The sequence below is a fragment of the Osmerus eperlanus genome, chromosome 13 (genome assembly GCF_963692335.1).
Source record: "Osmerus eperlanus chromosome 13, fOsmEpe2.1, whole genome shotgun sequence".
Classification (NCBI taxonomy): domain Eukaryota; kingdom Metazoa; phylum Chordata; class Actinopteri; order Osmeriformes; family Osmeridae; genus Osmerus; species Osmerus eperlanus.
The window spans coordinates 5,920,655-5,937,827 of NC_085030.1; the positions used below are offsets into that span (position 1 = coordinate 5,920,655).

A 17,173-nucleotide genomic window follows, 5' to 3' on the forward strand; every position below is an offset into this window, starting at 1 on the left:
CAGGCATTATTATTTGCAATAACGCTGTAGGGGGTTTAATATTGGCCAAACAACCCAAACTAATTCCCCTGTTTGAAGGAAGATGGGAAACTGAACAGTGTATATACATGAATCAAATAATGCCAATAACAATGGAAATTGCAGTTATTTGACTCTATGGGTTAAATCAGAGCAAGAATGGTCAATGTATGGTTAAATTAAAACATACATATTATAACATTGAGAATAACAAGTGAATGAAATCAATTACAAGGCAAACAAGTTGCAAAATTAAAGCTTTTTTATCTAACCTACTCTACCTTGATTATTGTAAACCAGAGAGAGAAAGCTAAAGGTGAGGAAGCCAGAGCTTGTCCTACTCCTCCACAGAACAATGCTTCACAATTCCCTTTATACCCAAGAACAACCAATCACACCACATATTGACCCTTATTTATCAACATATGACTAGCAATGCTACAGTAAGTTACGCAATGAGGTGTGAGAGCCATCAAGTAGAGCCTGTCCAGCAACTCCAGATTTTTGCATATGAGAGGTGGGGGCCAGGTGACACCCAGCCACAACACCAAGCAGCATTCTTGGAAAGATAAGTAGAATAATACAAATACTACTACTACTACTACTACTACTAAAATATAAATAAGATACATACAAATTAAATAAATAATATTACAAACATACAACAATCATTTAACATGGTCTAATCTATGCACTCTTCTTTTCCAATAGCTTTAAAGACAAGCTATAGATAAGATCTTTTATTGAGATTTAGTTTTTATGTCACAAACCAATGTCATTCAGACAAGGTTTCCAATTATGTATACACGCCTCCCATCTGATAGGTGGCAGTAGTGCATTTGCCTTTGACCACCGAGAACGCTTACGCCTGTACGTTTCGGTAAGGGATTGGCGAGGTAAGATGGCGGCGCCAGAGGAGCAAGAATTATCTCAGGCGCAGACTGAGAAACTACTTCAGTTTCAGGTAGACAGACCCAGTTCCCTTAACATTGACACCTGTAACATTCCATTTACAATAAAGATGCATTGTGTATGTTACACTGTTGTGTTCAAGCTAAGTCACAGATGTTAAAACCTGTTTTTGCTCAGATCATTTCGATACCCCTAGCTAGGCTATCGCTAGCTATGTCAATCTAGATAGCTAGGCTAGCTAGCTACAGACAAGCTGTCAGATAGCAAGCTATATTGGAGCTACAGTGACTTGCCATATAGAAAGGAACTCCGAAATTGAGTCTAACTGCAGATTTGAGAGGCTACTAAACTTTTCCTTCACTGCAATCACGAGAAAATATATATATTGGGTTACAGGTGCTGCTAAGCACATTTGAAAATCATTTGAAGTCGTCTACATTGAGCTAATCATTATATTTAGCGATCTGGCTAAAGTTAGTTAGGCTAGCTCTAGGAGAACGTAACGCATCTGTCAAGGCAAAATGCATTGTCAGTTGGTGACTGGTTACCGTTAGACCGCTGGTCACCTCTGGTCTTTATCTTAGCCCATTTGGCATTATTATCCGTATTTGAGGTTAGCTTCCTAGCTAGTGTCTTTGTAGTTGAGTGTAGTTTTGTAATTAGTCTCTCCATTTGTTCAATTAACAGGACTTGACAGGCTTGGAGTCTATGGACCAATGTCGTCGCACATTAGAACAACACAATTGGAACATAGAGGTAAAGTCCCTCAAGCTTCTGACTTACAAGCTTGGCGACAGGACAAAGTGGATAATTAGCTGTTTGAGTCCATCCATTCATTTGTTACTGCATAGTATTGTGGGGTTAGTACCTTGTGTCATACAGTGCTAGCTAGCTATACACTTTGTATTGCTTTAATTAGACTAATACATCCTTTGACAACTTCACACAATGCATGTTCACCTCTATTTCAGGCAGCTGTACAGGACAGACTCAACGAGCAGGAAGGAGTTCCTAGTGTGTTTAACCCTCCACCCTCCAGACCCTTACAGGTCAACACAGCAGACCACAGAGTGTACAGCTACATAGTCTCCAGACCACAACCCAGAGTATGGTCATCATATTTATCATACTTTATAATAAGCACAAAACATTTTAATATTTACGATAGTAAATTCTACATTGTTTCCTTCTTGCCCATCTTATCACATACTGCCTGTATAAGGTGACATGTCCCTGCCTTCTTATGACTTTATTTGAACAACTTGTTTTTCCTCCTGGGAATTTGTATTTTTCAGGGATTGCTAGGATGGAGTTATTACATGATAATGCTACCGTTCAGATTCACGTATTACACTCTTCTGGACATATTCAGGTACTAAAAAGAGAAACATAAATAACCCTTCCCCCCAAAAAGAAGAAAAATCAATCCTGTACTTGTTTCGAGCCCCAGGACAGTGGTTATGATGTGTCCTCTTGCTAGGTTTGCTCTGCGGTTCGTCCGACCGGACCCTCGCGGACGCGTCACAGACCCTGTGGGAGATGTTGTGTCTTTCATGCATAGTTTTGAAGAGAAGTATGGTGGAGCTCACCCGGTATTTTACCAGGGTACATATAGTCAGGTGGGTCCCCTTTTAGACCCCCTTGCACTGAACCACAGACTCTGAACAACTGACGCTACAGAGTTGCCCAAACCTCAGCGTGTACATTTGCCTGCCGTCCATCCACTGATCAATTGACGTGCAAATCTGTTGTTTGTGGGGTTGTTGCCACTCTGCTGTTATTGATCCCCGTGGGCTTGTAGGCGCTGAATGATGCCAAACGTGAGCTACGCTACCTGTTGGTGTATCTTCATGGAGAAGACCACCAGGACACTGATGAGTTCTGCCGGTGAGCATTCTCTATGTCGCATCCTTGGCTGCTGTTCTGGATATTCCCCCCATTGTATTTACTTATTAGCATTGTATTTGTATTTTTTTTATCGACAATCTCTGTGATCTATGTTTTTCTAGTTCCACGTTATGTACGGAAGAGGTCATCACCTTCCTCAATGCACGAATGCTGTTCTGGGCCTGCTCCACCAGCAAGCCTGAGGGATACAGAGGTAGCCTGATGAAACCAACTGAAAAGACAGCAGGAAATATTCTGTCTCTCTCCCTTTCTCTCTTTCATGGTTTTCAGCTGGAAAAACTGTTACATAGTATGTGGGACAGGAAACTTAATATGCTATGCCAACTCTCGTGTCCTCTCAGCCACGATGAAACCTTTGGATGGAATGATTAATTGAAGAGTCTCGCCCCCTGTGTTGTGTGACAGTCTCCCAGGCCCTGAGGGAGAACACCTATCCGTTCCTGGCCATGATCATGCTGAAGGACCGTAAGATGACCGTGGTGGGGAGGCTGGAAGGCCTGATCCAGCCGGAAGACCTCATCAACCAGCTGACCTTCATCATGGAGGCCAACCAAACATATCTGATGTCAGAGCGACTTGAGCGGTAGGGACTCCGGCTGACTAGACTCCTCTCAGTGTGGGACTCAACCTTCAACCATGCCAGAGGCTTCTGATTTGCAAAGTCAACTTGTTTGTTATAGAGCAATGTCTTATTGCTAACCCCCTTTGTCCTGGCAGTTCAGTTTCTCTTTTTATGACGTTTTTATTCCTCTCTTCTTTTTTTGATGAGCAACTGAATTAAACCTGAGAAACTAGGTTAATGGCATGGACCAATGGGATCACAGGGAACCGGCAGACGCTATGCCTCTTGAGGTGTTGGTTGCAATACAGTGTTTGCTAGCATTCAGAAGGATTCGTTGCAGGGATGAGAGGAACTTGACACCCTTGTGGTGTAGTGGCAGCAGACGGCTTTCCATAAAGTGGATGTCCGTGTGTGTGTGTGTCCCAGGGAGGAGAGGAACCAGACGCAGGTGCTCAGGCAGCAGCAGGACGAGGCCTACCTGGTGTCTCTGAGGGCCGACCAGGAGAAGGACCGCAAGAGGAGAGAGGAGCAGGAGCAGAAGAGGCTTGAGGAGGAGAAGGTCCAACAGACCGTCCTCGCCGAGGAGAGGAGACGAAGGGTGAGGAGGCGTCCGTCCTTCATCTTTCTCTGCGGCCGACCCGTGGTCGATGTGCAAATGGCCGACTGCTCTCGTTTCAGAACCTGGAGGAAGAGAAGGAGCGGAAGTCGGAATGCCTGCCCCAGGAGCCTCCAGCAGATGACCCAGACAGTGTCAAAATAGTGTTCAAACTGCCCAACGACACTCGAGTAGAAAGGAGATTCCTCTTCGGACAGTCTTTGACGGTGAGTTTTATGTCGGTTGGACTCGATCACAGCATTGGGTGTCGTACAACATCATTCTTGTGTGCATGAAAAGGAGGATGGCAGTAGAGACTGGGCATGAGCCTGTGCCCCCAGCTGAAAACTGTCACTTGAACTGCTTTCTAACCCTAACCGTTTTGTTTTTGTGGTCAGGTAATATATGACTTCCTGTTCTCGTTGAAAGAAACCCCGGAGAAATTTCAGATAGTCACAAACTTCCCCCGCCGGGTGCTGCCATGCCTCCCCACCGAGGAGCAGCCCAACCCCCCCACGCTGAAGGAGGCTGGGCTCAGCCGCTCAGAGGTCCTGTTCGTTCAGGACCTCACGGACGATTAACACCCATCGATACCTCCTCCATGTGGAACTTTTTCTTTTTCGCCCCCCTTTATGTTTTATTTCCCTTTGTAAAATCGCCATTGTACGCAAGGGATCACAGATAACAATCTTACCTGGAAGAGTGTAGGTGCCCCCACCCCCATCCAGTCCAAATTTGGTTATGTTTACAGGGTTCCCACCAACCTGGAAAGTTCTTGAATTTTAAGAAATAAATAAATAAATACGAAAAACTTGGACTTGTAAGTCCCTCTTTGTAGGCATCAGTGTGTGTTTGGTAGGTAGTGTCCTCCCTCTACCTGCAGTAAGCAGACCTCTCTCCTTGCCAGTTTACCCCCCCCCCCCCCCTCCCCTCTGGCTTAGCTGCCAGTATTTTAAGTAGTACTATTGTTTTAACATACTTACTGGACTTGAAATCCATTCTGGCCATACAATACTATAATTTTGTACGAAAACATGCGTTATCTAATAATGTTTTCACTCATAAAGGCCGGACCTCCTGTTGGTCAGTCCCTAAAACACTTCCCGGGTCAATCAACTGCCGTTGGTCAAGGAGAGCAGACAAGCAAGCCCGTCACTGGTCTCAGCAGATGTCCTAGTGTCCTAAGTGTTCAAGGAACAGTGTTGTTACAGAATGACTGCATTTAACAACCATCAAGGGGCAGTGTAACCTTTTTTTGGAAACATGTTTGCTAACATGATGTATGTCTGTGGTGTGGGAGCCCTGGTTTGAGAGGAGGGCTAACATGACCCCCTTCACATGCCCTGTACATAGGTTAGATGTCTAAGAACAAGCCTAAAATTCACATTTGCTTTTTATTTTATTGTGTTTTCAGTTTTTTATGCAATCAAGTTGACTATATAATGTAATTGTTATGAAACGACCAAATAAGGGTTGATTGGTATGTCAGAGAGAAGTGGGCGGCCTGCAGTTTCTTTTGAAGTTTTAAAAAAGACAAAAAGATGCCACAGCTTTTCTATGTGGCTGTATCTATAGTAATAGTACAAGTCTGCCCATAGTGTGCCTGTGGTTATTCATAGATGCCTATTTTGCCTGTCTAACAACTGAATGGGCTGGTCATGTAAAGATGTAATTTTCCAACTATAAATTAAACATTTTAAAATGTCGTGGTACTTTTCATTGATATGACAGGACCAGCATGGTGATGCGTTTGACCTCATGTTGTGGTGTTCTCACAATTTAAACATTTAACATTGAAATGCTGACATCTTTACAGTGCGCAAATAAGTTTAATAACACAGACAGATGTGTAAGATGGAGTAGTGTAATACTGGGCCTTCTAAACAGTCCAGTATGGAGCTTTCTTCAGAGTAGTGTCCTCTCAGGGAAGCTTCATCTTCACTCCATAATCACTGACATGCAGAGATACTCGTTTTAAGGTGGAATACAATGTTTACTGATGGTTATTAATTCTGTGACTTTGTAAGTAAAACTCGGCAGTGATAAGTGAAACTAGACAGTGGCAGTTATGTTGGTATATACGTCATACATTTATTAGTGAACAACCCTCTCAAATCAGCCACAACAATTAAAAAAAATATGATTGCACTACTCGATAAAGCAGAACTAGCAACTTTCATTTAAAAAAAGTACAAATCTTAAAAATTTCAATCAGTATACAGATGTATATATAATACACTATAACTAGTTAGAATTATGTTGAATGCTACAAACAATAGGATTCCAATGGAATGAAAAAATTCTAGCATTAATAAAGAACCATTTTCCTATATATAATATATATTAGCTTTGTTTTTTGTTTTTATCTTCCCCAAATACAAACATGGCAAAATGAGGTAACTGTAAATGTGCAAGTACCAAAGCAAAATATCTTCCTAACACACAGAACACATGCCCCAGCCCTGTTGGCAGGTGGCTAGCCAGTAAATCAGGATAAGACTATTAGGGGCCAGGGAAAGTAGGAACAGTATACCAGTATACAAACCACTATCCCACCACAGCAAAAAAAGAAATAAACACAAAATAATAAAAGAATCATTGGTATCTACGGAGCAATCAATAAATCACAAGTCCTAAATAACTGGTTTTAACTGCTTATTGGAACACGATTATTTGCACCACACAAGCTGAGAGATAATTCAATAATTGGGCAACAGAAAGACTACAAGACTATTTCATTTGTTATTTTTTAATTTAGGTTATTACTAGATATTGCCAATCCCCTCCGAACCCTTGAGTGCTGTTTTTCTGAATAGGATGTCTAGATGTTAAAAGTACATTTTACAATATTAACAGTTAGAACAAGAGGTTACTAGGCAGGTGTAGATTAGCAATACTGAAATATGTATGACAACCTTTTTTTTTAGAGATTTTTTTTTATTATTCCCTTAAAATATGATTGTAACCGACCATGTTCAGGGGTATAAGTACAACATGCTTCAAGAATACATAAGACCCATTGCAAACTATTGCATTCCTGCAAGTGACAGTATAATACCTAAACGGAACATCTAGCACCATTTCACTATATGGCTTTTAATTAACTACAGTTGTTTCAAAGCGTGAAGGCTAATTTTCAGTCTCTGTGGCAATAACAGTAACACAAATATACTCTTAAATCCCAGTTTCTTCCTAGTTTACAAGTTCAGGCATTATTCTTGTTTTTTCCTTATAAAATTAACTTAGCGTAATAAAATCTTGTAGTCATTCAGTTCGATTACAAATGTGTGCAGTACAATGCGTGGCAGTAATCAGCTGAGCAGTAAGATCCAAACCCCCGAACCCAAAGCCAACTAGAGCTAAACACCAGCTGGGAGCTGGTCAGACATGCAAGAATATTGTGCACCAATAAATAGGTCCGAACCCATTTCTAGATATCTTTCACTGAAAATACACACTTTTATTTGACTTTTTTTTTCTTTTTCATGCAAACACCTTGAGTAGTTTGGAAGAGGTTTAGGTAGGATAGTGTGCGCCATGGAACATTTAAAACGGGATCACAACCGCTATGTCAGAACATGTGGTTCAAGTACAAGAACACAAACAAAATGTTTAACAGGTTTGAATAATACACTTGTAATGGTTTGCAGTGTACACATTGCCTCTTTTCTGCCAATAGTCATAACTTCTCTATTTTCAACTCTTTTTCTTCTTCTAGCATGCCTGTCTTTAAATGATGTAATATCCACCACATCTGGCAAAATTGGTATTAGTTAAATTGATTACATTAAAATATCTATGGCCTGAGGAAAACAGCCAGATGTAAATACACCCCTTTCATGGCATCCTTTCCACTGTAAATTGACTGTTTTCCTTTTTTCATATATACTGAGAGGCCCTGAGTGCTTTTATATATTTTTTTCAAACTCACAATATATGCCAGTGAACAGATATGTACACATAGATTATTTCTCAAAGCTGTGGGTTTAACTAATTTTAAAATTGCTTTTTTTTCTTAAGGTGGCACAAACGTCACAAAGAGACTCACATTCGCTATAAAACATGGCAAGGTCCCTTTACACAAGAAAGCAAGTCTCTGACCCAAGGGTTGCCTCATCAGTGCTTATTGGGGCAGGAATTGAAAGGAGTCTCCTACTTATACAACACATAGGAAAACACCCCAGATTAACATGGCGACCCCCCCCCCCCCCCCCCCCCTGAACTAGATTCAGTTTTGGAAGCCTGACCAAGATAAGCCATGAGCTGGATGTACAACAGTGTATTACACTACAAAACACTCAAGCTCCCACTTTGTCACTTGAATCCCTTCCTGATCACCATAGTTACAGTCAGCTGGCATGAGCAGGAGTGCCGCCCCGGGACTTTTAAAAGGAGTTTCAACATTCTTATGTCTTCAAAACAAGACGATTATCTAAAAACCATTCACACTGAAGCTATGCAGAAGCTTATCTTTTAAAACACCTTTACCATAGCCTAAGACCTGACCAATTTGCCAGAATAAAACACATACCATACACAATGTTAGTGCTCTAATATCCTTCACTCTGTTCTCGCTAAAAGATAATCAATAAATAACACCATTTAAAACCAGACTCAGAACACGTGGAAAGTGTTTTTTTTTCTTTGTTTTTTTCTTTAAAATTAGTAATAGGTTTGTGCTTGTCAAGGTCTTCAAGGCAGGTCTGAAATATCGAAGAGTATATATATATGTATATATATATTGAATATTTGGCTCACAAACAAAGAAAAAAGCCTGGTCTTCCAAAAACAGGAAGCAAATGTTTACTTTAAAACTAGTCACTCATTGCACATATTGCTTCTGCACATACCAACCACCCTCCACCCCCAAGTCTTCCAACAGCGATCTGCAGGGTAACTTCTTCTCCTCACCAATACAAAGGTGAAAACACATGCTCACCTTGAGTCCTGGATCCCTCTGGCTAAGCTAGCAGTCATTTTTTTGTTTGCTAGTTGTTTTTTCTCCATAATCTGATAAATATGGTGGCAATGCTTGGTTAAAATATTGCTAGTCTGAATCAACAGTCCATGCAAATCCTACTGTGCTGCCCTGAATCCAGTGGTCATACAATGCATTGTCTCTATGGACAGGAAAACACACGCACGCACGCACACACACACACACACACACACACACGGCAGGGGGACAATGAGGAGGTGGATGTGGCACTTGTAGTGAGGTTTGATGACCCCAGAAAGAGGGGTGCTGTCCCCTCCTCTTCAGGGCCAAACTGAGGGAGGACTCCCATCAACATCTCCACCCTTCCCATCCCTCCATCCAAGGTTTCGTTTGGGAACGTGTAGAGAGGGAGGGGAGAAAACTGAAACCACAGATGCATGTCCATCCTGTGCAGTCCATAACCTCAGGCTTAAGAGAAGCAGTACTACGAACCAGAGCAAGTCATACCTTCACAAAAGCATTCGCAGATTAAAAAAAAAAAAAAAAAAAAAAAAAGGATAGAACTATTGAAATCATCAATACATTATTGCAAAACATACATTATTAACAAGTCACTTGGCCTGTCTCCTACGCAAACATGCATCCATGAAGGTCTGGATTCTCCTCCAGCCAGTGGAATGGCCCAGTTTCCTACAGCCATGGTGAAGTATTCCTATTATTTGTCTGCTAATTGCACAATGTGTCCAGCCCACGTCAGGCCCAAACCTCACACCACCATCATTACAACTCCCATCAATCATGAAGAGCAATCAAAACCACCACATAAAAAAAGAAACCTTATAACCCCCCCCACCCCACCCCCAAAAAATGTAAACGGAAATAAAAACACATCATAGGTAAAATCTTTGGAATCTGCAACGCGGGGGGCAGAATAGGAGGAGGATGGCCACCCCAGGACTGGAGCTGTGCAGCTTCAGCAGACAGGAGCTCTCAGGAGACAATGAAGCACAGCAGAGGTACAGTACAACAAGCTCCAAGCACAATCCTAGATTGCTTATAGTTGAGGTGGGGCAAGAGTGGTGGGATCGGGTGGCTTCTCTTTTTCTCGTTGTGTTTATTTTGTTTGTTTGTTTTTCGCCGGAGGACCACGGGTGAGGTGGGCAGGCGCGCACCGGGCTTGTGACAACTCTCTGGTTGGGTGTGGCTTGTTCATCAAGCGCTCGGAGCCCGGACTCACTCGGCCTCGCGGTGCACCTCGGACGCGTCCGCTCGGCAGATTGGACAGGTGCGGTTGGTCTGGAAGGCAAGGTCATCCAGGTGAGCCTCGTGACAGCACCCGGTGGAGCGGAGTGGGGTGTGTCTGTGTGTGAGAGGGGGAGTCTGCTTACCTTTAACCATTTGTCGACACACTTGGCGTGGAACTCGTGGTTGCACGGTAACACCCGGAGTAGCTGCCTACACTCAAAGTCGCTAAAGCACACAACACACCTGAGACACACACACACAGGGAGAGAGAAGGACCAATGATATAGCACGGTGACGACTATGATATCAGGGTAGCATGTTGGGAGTGGGAGACTTAGCGGGGCTCACAGCGTTTGTTCAGACTGATGGTTCTCCAAATTAAGCCTGTAGGACGGAAGCTGCTCGATGTCGGCCTTGGTGAGTCCGCGAGGCTTGGCTTCCCCGAGCCGCTCGGCCAGGTTCAGTAGTGCCTGGGGGAGAAAACGCAGGTTAGGACGAGCCCCAACCACACGCCAACACACAGCATAACCCCAGAGCCCCAACATGCAGCTTTTCAGCTCTCGGAACATTCCAGAAGTGCACGAGGAGGAGCAAAGGAGTGGAGACGTGAGGCCTTATGTACCTCATAGTTCTCCATCTCCACATCGTCCACGTCCAGGTCCAGGCTGATGGCTGGACCCACAGCTGTAGGAGGCACAGGAAGCATCGACCTGAGGGAGGACAGGACAGTGAAACACCACTCACACAGAAGGCTCTTCATAAGAGCAACGCACGGCTCGCAATCTGGCAGAACCCTGATGATGTAGGGTTAAGTTCACAGACTTTACCTGTGGCTCCAAATGCACTACTGCATGGTTCTACTGTCAAGGGTGGACATTTGGCACGAGTTGTTACATGTGTTTGTGGGATGAAGTACTTACAGGAAGTAGGGCAGAAAGCCGGGGTAGTAGGGCGGAGGGGGCGGGGGAGGGGGCAGAGGTTGCTGTAACCGATATCTCTGGCCACTCACTCGTCGGGGCAGCATGTGAGGATATGGCTGAGGACAGACAATTGCATCAATTCGATGGAATCCACTATAGATTTGACTGGTTGTTGCTGTTACTAGGTGCTTCCAGCTAGACCAACAGACATTCCTTTACAAATATATACCGGAGCCAAACAGCATCCACTGTAATGAGTCAAACATAAAGTAAAGGGGTCTCACCACTCCGAAGGGCAGCTCCTGGTGCAGTGGTTCTTGGGGGAGATACTGGAGAGGCAAGGAGGGAGGCATTGCTGGTGGGTGATGGGAGGGAGGGTAAGAGAAGGTCCCTATCGGGTGCTGGTCCCCTCGGAGCTCCACGTCATTCTCTCCCCTCTGGAGAGGCTGACGAGAGACACACACACAGCGTTTAGACTGAGCACTGCCACAACTGGATATTAACCCCACGTTCTACAGAGTGCTGGGGTCCTACCGGTGTTGTGTGTGTCTGTGTCCAGGTCGCTGTACTTACCATGCGTGGGTGCTGAGGTTGTAAAGGGAGAAACTGGCTCAGAGGAGTAAGGTGTGGTGGCTGGTGGGGGGGTACGGGGGGGCTAGGGTGCAGTATAAAATGCTCACTGGAGATCAGGGGTGGGAAGGCTTGGTAAGACACTGGCAAATGCTGCATTGTGCATGCTTGGATGAGCTGGAGAGAACAGGGGGGGGGGGGGCACACAAGAAGAAAACCACAAAAAAATACTGTTCATTAATAGAGTTGAGGGCCAACCAACATGGAAGCCAGGAACATACTACTTTCCCCTAAACTCTCTAAGCCAGTTGAATACACATATGGCTATTATCAAGCTCTCCGAACATTGCATGGCAGGTGCAAGCATGTGGTAAAGCATTATGCATCACAAAACACAGAAATACAGGACATGTTGTTAGGCCAGCGAAATGATGGTTCACCTTTCAAACTTCCCACTGACAACAATGCATAAAGCATAAAGCCATCCCAAAATGAATAACCCTCTACACAGCATGAAGCACGGCATGTTGACTCAGGCTAAACAAAGTAGCTGAAAGTAGCTAGTACTTGTCCCTAAGGGCAGCTGATAGTGAGGCGCTGGGGTGGGATGGTACGCTATGTGGACGCCCCTGACATTCACGCTCTTCCTTTTCAAACTCACTGGAGGAGGAAGGCAGCAGAGCAGAGAGAGCTGTCCGCTGAACATTACCGAGCATGCTGGGAGCTGCTGAGCGTTGCACCCTGGGATTGGCTGCCCGGTGTGGATGGGGAAACCGTGGGTTGTCACCGTGGTAACTGTGTAAGATATCGGGACAGATCCTTGGTGCATCTTCGAGGAAGAAGAAAGAGGATAAAGTTATTGGAGGATGAGGCATAAAACAAAATGACTATGCATACAATGTATTGAGGGAAAGCCCAGTGTCTCCAAGTCTCTTTGACCCAGCACAGATTTGGGGGGGAATTCTAAGTCTTTTGAAAGAATGATTGCCCCCTGCTTCCGTTGCTTCCTGCTTTCGGTTACCTGCTCGTGTAGATCCACCATGATGGGGTTCTGCTGAGGGGGGGGTGCGGCAGGGTGAAGCATGCGTGGTGGTGCGCTGGTGTGGCTGTACTGACTGGAGTCATCTATAGGAACCTGCTGATGTTGCTGCTGCTGCTGGGAGAAGAGTGAGTGGTGGAAGTTCTCATCCTGGAGCAAGGAACTGTGAAGTACAGGTCTGTCTCGTCTACCCCACTGTTGTCTCACTGGCGGGCTGGGAGAGATGCAACACTCCTCGATTAGCATAATTGATGGGTGGCGTTTATTATTAGCATGGTTGCTGGTTCTTAAGAAGTGTGTGCTGCTCGACTTTAGCCAAATATTCACCTTCTCCTGAGATGCACGGGGGTGTTGCAGGGGTCTCCAAGGAACCGCCTCTGGTTTAAAGGGGCTGTGGGTGGCCGCCTATTCACTGCTATTTCCCATGGTCGCATTGGTGACGTCGTGGAGACGAGTCACGCGCTAGAAAAGGAGACCAGTGGCGTTGGAGGCACTTCTGTTTGGTAACCGATTGTCTTAACCTTGTAAAATGAGGAAAACTACGTTACAACATTGAATAGCATATTTACAGTAATTTATCATCAACAATGTGCGATCTGCTCATTTATTTAGTAGAGAATTAAATTCACCATTTACTTGGTGCTGGCTAAGGAAAACACCGATTTCTGTTGAAGTCATTACAAGCAAATTCACAAAAGGGGGCGCTGTGGTCAAATTAAACAAAAACAAGGAGGGCCATGTGCTCGGGGAAGAAACAAAGCAAGCAACAACAAAGGATGAAGAATATTAACGTTAGCTAGACTGGCTATCTAGTTAGCTCGCCACATAACGTATAGACACATGTTCTGCATAGCAAATCATAGTAAACCCTTCCACTTCTATTTTCACGTTATGTGCGAAACAAGTTATCCACTTATATGGCCTATAAGCAAAGTGAACTATTAGCTAGCTATCTGCCCAGCGGTGAATTTAATGTTGCTTCCACTGGCGACAACCACACGCAAAACGCTGGCTGGCAAGCTGCCATTGTGTTTAATTTAAAGGTAGCTCTAGTTAGTAGTTAATAAATACGTTTTTAGAATCAGCAAGTACAGTAAACTAACGTTAACTACTACTACGAAAATTGCAAGCCAGCTAGCCTACAGTACAGTATGTGGCTCTCGTCTTCCAGCTACCAGTACACAGACATTAACAGCTGGCCATTACTAGTAATCAGCAACAATAAGCCAACTTCAGCTACCTACACTTGAGAGATGAGATCGAAGTGTTGTTTTGCAATTGCCTCTTTATCCACTGTGTCTTGGAGTTTAAGTTGCGGAGACTGACAGGCAGAGGTGGAGTGGATACTTGTCCGATGTGATAGCTTATTTGGCTAGCACTAGCTAGGAAGACGGAGCGAGCAAGTCTCTAATGACAGAGCTAGCCTAACATTAGCGTTCACTAGCTATTTGTTTACATAGACTTCCGTCCTATTAGTTGTCAAATTATGAAGTCAGCTTTTTTCAAGCTATGTAATAGCTTTCTTCCAGTTAACAAATAAATGTTAACGTTACTTTTCAGAATTAGTAAATGTTTATACATTCCGATAACAATTTAATTGGCATTCCTACGCGCGTGTGGTCACTAAAAGTAAACTGCATTGTTGTGATGAAGCCACTCCTCCTCTATCCAACTACTGCGCACAACCAATCACAAGGCAGCCACCATCCCAACACAACTTGGCTATGAAGTATCTAAACAAAACTTTTTTATATCTCACATCTAAAACCATTGGTTTCAATCACCATAATTGACGGGGCAATAACCCATGCAACACATGCTTTTCTAGAGACTTGCCTATACGGGTTAATGTGCAACAATAAGCTTACGCTGTGATACAAATAAAACATAATCCAATATGCCTATACAAATATTGCAATTTAATATATGATAATTACATATTTATAAATACATATGCTACTCATATGGTATGGTAGCCTACCTATGGTACTCATATTTAGTTTGTGAACGTTTTAAAATGTTTATAGGCCTACATGTTGTGTGATGTGATAATATGAACATATTCCCCTTAATTGTGCAAATATAATTCATTAAAAATACTACAGACTACAGTTTCCGTTCCATTTGTGTAGGCCTAGTCTTCATATTAGTTATGTTTAATTCCAAGTTATGTCACCCAGGGTCTGCGGTACGAATAGGCTACTGTAGTTACATGCAACATAAACTTGATAACCTAGCCAAACCTCTATGGATCCACCAATTATGTAAAAATAAACAGCACTCGTTGTTCGCCTCGGTAAAGCATGGGTTTTGTTATAAGTGACTAGTCTTAACCCACATTGCACTTTTTGAAGAAAAGGGTTGTCTTTCTAAAGCATTATTACATGCGTATCCGTTTCATAGGTTCGCTACACTGGGTGAACGGTTATTCAAAGACTAAGGATGTGAGGATGTAAGGGAATCGGTTTTACAACTTTCCATTCTTCGTGAATGTTTTCACAATCACAATGAAATCATCATTATTTTGCACCTGCATGAGGCCTGACCATTTTCTTCACTGCAGAGCATCACTGCAATGAGGCAGACCGAAAACACTGGGACATTTTGTCTCGTGAAAATCTTTAGGCCTTGCCATAAATGTGGGCCTGTAGCCTACATCAGACAGTATCTGAAGATTGATGATTATAAAGAGCAAGGGGCTACTTTCTACTCAGCGCTGAATGTAAACATAACGTCGCTCTCAAGCAAGCTGCAAAACAAGGAGGGGCTGGAAAGACATGGGGAAAAGACGAACAGCAAAGCCCAGCGCGTAGCTCCTGGAATAACTGAGAACAAGCTATCAGACACTGAAAAGCTACGAATCCTGTAGAGAGGGAGAAAAAGAGTCCCGCTTCGTTACCTGATTGTTAGTAAGAAAGCATTTGATTCACTGATATTTCCCCTTGTAATCCTTCACATCTCGTTCATATATTCGGTGCGGTATTGTCGTCAGCTGTTCAAGTATGGAACATTCGGTGGGTTTCACCATTATTGTAAAGAAAGGTACAAACATGAGACTTGCTACTTCAAAAACATATTTAAAGAAAATATTACATTGTACTTCACGATAGCAAGTGCATGTGATATTAGCTACCTACTCTAGACGATTGTTTATAACTGGTAAAGCAACCGGACACTTGTTTGGAGTTTCGGCAGGAAAACGTTGTACCCCCATTTAGCTGTTATTGTGAGAGAGCGCTTCATCCTGTCAAGTTTACCGTAATGACTGTATTAGGGTGATAACAGCGCCACAATGTCATGTACAAGCAGATCGCAGATTATCAGAGGACATTCACTTTATTTTCTATATCGTTGTCAAAAAACCTATAGTAGCTTAATTGTCTTGTTATTTCACGTAGCCTATTTGCTATTTTCCCTATCAGATCAATCTATTATTATATTTTGTCCTATTTTTACAATTCAATCCAGTTTCGTCACAGACATTTCATATAATTAAAAGAAATGCAACAAAATACAGCACATGGAAAAAATGAATCAGTTGTTGGTTATTTGGATTAAGAATAATAATTTAAAAAACGAATCAAAGGTGGCTTTGCTTCCCTCTAGCGGGAATGTTTTAAACTTTTCTTTGAAAAAAAAGGTGATCTGCCTTTATATCAGATGTTAAAAGTATACCATTTGAAATGTCACCTCCACTTAACCTGAAATGAGCTGCTTGTATAGGCCTACGATAAATAGTATAATAAAAATGATTCCTCAGTTTCCATCATTTACACCTGTCCCCTCCCATCATATATCTGAGATAGGCTGGTGTTGGCAACAGAAGCCATGACATCTCTATTTTACAGTAGTTGGAGACATGCATAAAACAACCAAGTAACAACTTAAATGAGAAGATAATATCACAGTGGAGGGATGACAACAGTTCTGAAAGTCTGTTTGGTATAGACCTTTTTGTATATACAGTATACAGATAAAAAAAACAAACACCAACAGAAAATCTGAGAATCCCCAAAATAATGATGTGTGTGTATTTGGGGGAAAGTAGTTTGATTACTGTTTAAAAGTGAACCAAATATTAAATGATGATGTCACTACAGGAGTGGTTCACAGGCTGTAATTATGATTTGTATGTACTTATGGTGTGGACCTTTGGTCTGCAGAATGGCGGGTCACTGTTGCCTGTCATAAAATGACAGCAGTAAAGAAAACAACAGTGATGTTGCCTGTCTTTTGGCTCAGGAATAGATATTACCACGAAGCTTCAAATGGCACGGCTTATACATTTGACAAAACAGCTGGAAATCACATCTTGGTCAATGAAGTCGGTATATATATTGTTTTTTTGAGTCTTTGTTTCTGTTTACTGGAAAATGAGTGTTTACTGCCCATCCTCTTTTATTTCCAGGCACCACCCATGTTCACACTGAGGGGAGTGTCAGAATGTGTCAGGAGCCAAAGTCTT

The 17,173-nt window shown here is 43.0% G+C and overlaps 2 protein-coding genes across 7 annotated transcripts; one reads left to right on the top strand and one right to left on the bottom strand.

The window, feature by feature from the left end:
* The first annotated feature begins 567 nt into the window (after window positions 1-567).
* Window positions 568-5,700, top strand: faf2 (Fas associated factor family member 2). 3 transcript variants are annotated; one of them, XM_062476697.1, is made up of 12 exons: window positions 568-586; window positions 827-982; window positions 1,618-1,686; window positions 1,902-2,036; window positions 2,226-2,302; window positions 2,411-2,549; window positions 2,732-2,817; window positions 2,940-3,031; window positions 3,244-3,421; window positions 3,827-3,998; window positions 4,079-4,222; window positions 4,394-5,700. In XM_062476697.1, the coding sequence occupies exons 2-12, from the start codon at window positions 920-922 to the stop codon at window positions 4,574-4,576; spliced, it is 1,338 nt and encodes a 445-aa protein (XP_062332681.1). In that variant the 5' UTR covers window positions 568-586; window positions 827-919; the 3' UTR covers window positions 4,577-5,700. The 3 variants fall into 3 exon arrangements, with proteins under 3 accessions (XP_062332681.1, XP_062332682.1, XP_062332680.1); XM_062476698.1 differs by lacking the exon at window positions 568-586 and having other exon boundaries at window positions 674-982; window positions 4,425-4,588; XM_062476696.1 differs by lacking the exon at window positions 568-586 and having other exon boundaries at window positions 679-982.
* Window positions 5,701-6,840: 1,140 nt separating this feature from the next.
* Window positions 6,841-15,930, bottom strand: rnf44 (ring finger protein 44). Of its 4 annotated transcripts, XM_062476701.1 has the most exons (12): window positions 15,846-15,923; window positions 15,608-15,700; window positions 13,036-13,229; window positions 12,691-12,922; window positions 12,331-12,498; window positions 11,673-11,846; window positions 11,384-11,545; window positions 11,100-11,215; window positions 10,802-10,889; window positions 10,528-10,649; window positions 10,323-10,422; window positions 6,841-10,230 (listed from the first exon to the last, which is right to left on the bottom strand). In XM_062476701.1, exons 3-12 carry the CDS (start codon window positions 13,140-13,142, stop codon window positions 10,168-10,170), a joined length of 1,332 nt encoding a protein of 443 aa, XP_062332685.1. In that variant the 5' UTR covers window positions 13,143-13,229; window positions 15,608-15,700; window positions 15,846-15,923; the 3' UTR covers window positions 6,841-10,167. The 4 variants fall into 4 exon arrangements, with proteins under 4 accessions (XP_062332685.1, XP_062332683.1, XP_062332686.1 ...); XM_062476699.1 differs by having other exon boundaries at window positions 15,608-15,930; XM_062476702.1 differs by having other exon boundaries at window positions 12,379-12,498; window positions 15,608-15,929.
* Between the last annotated feature and the right edge of the window lie 1,243 nt (window positions 15,931-17,173).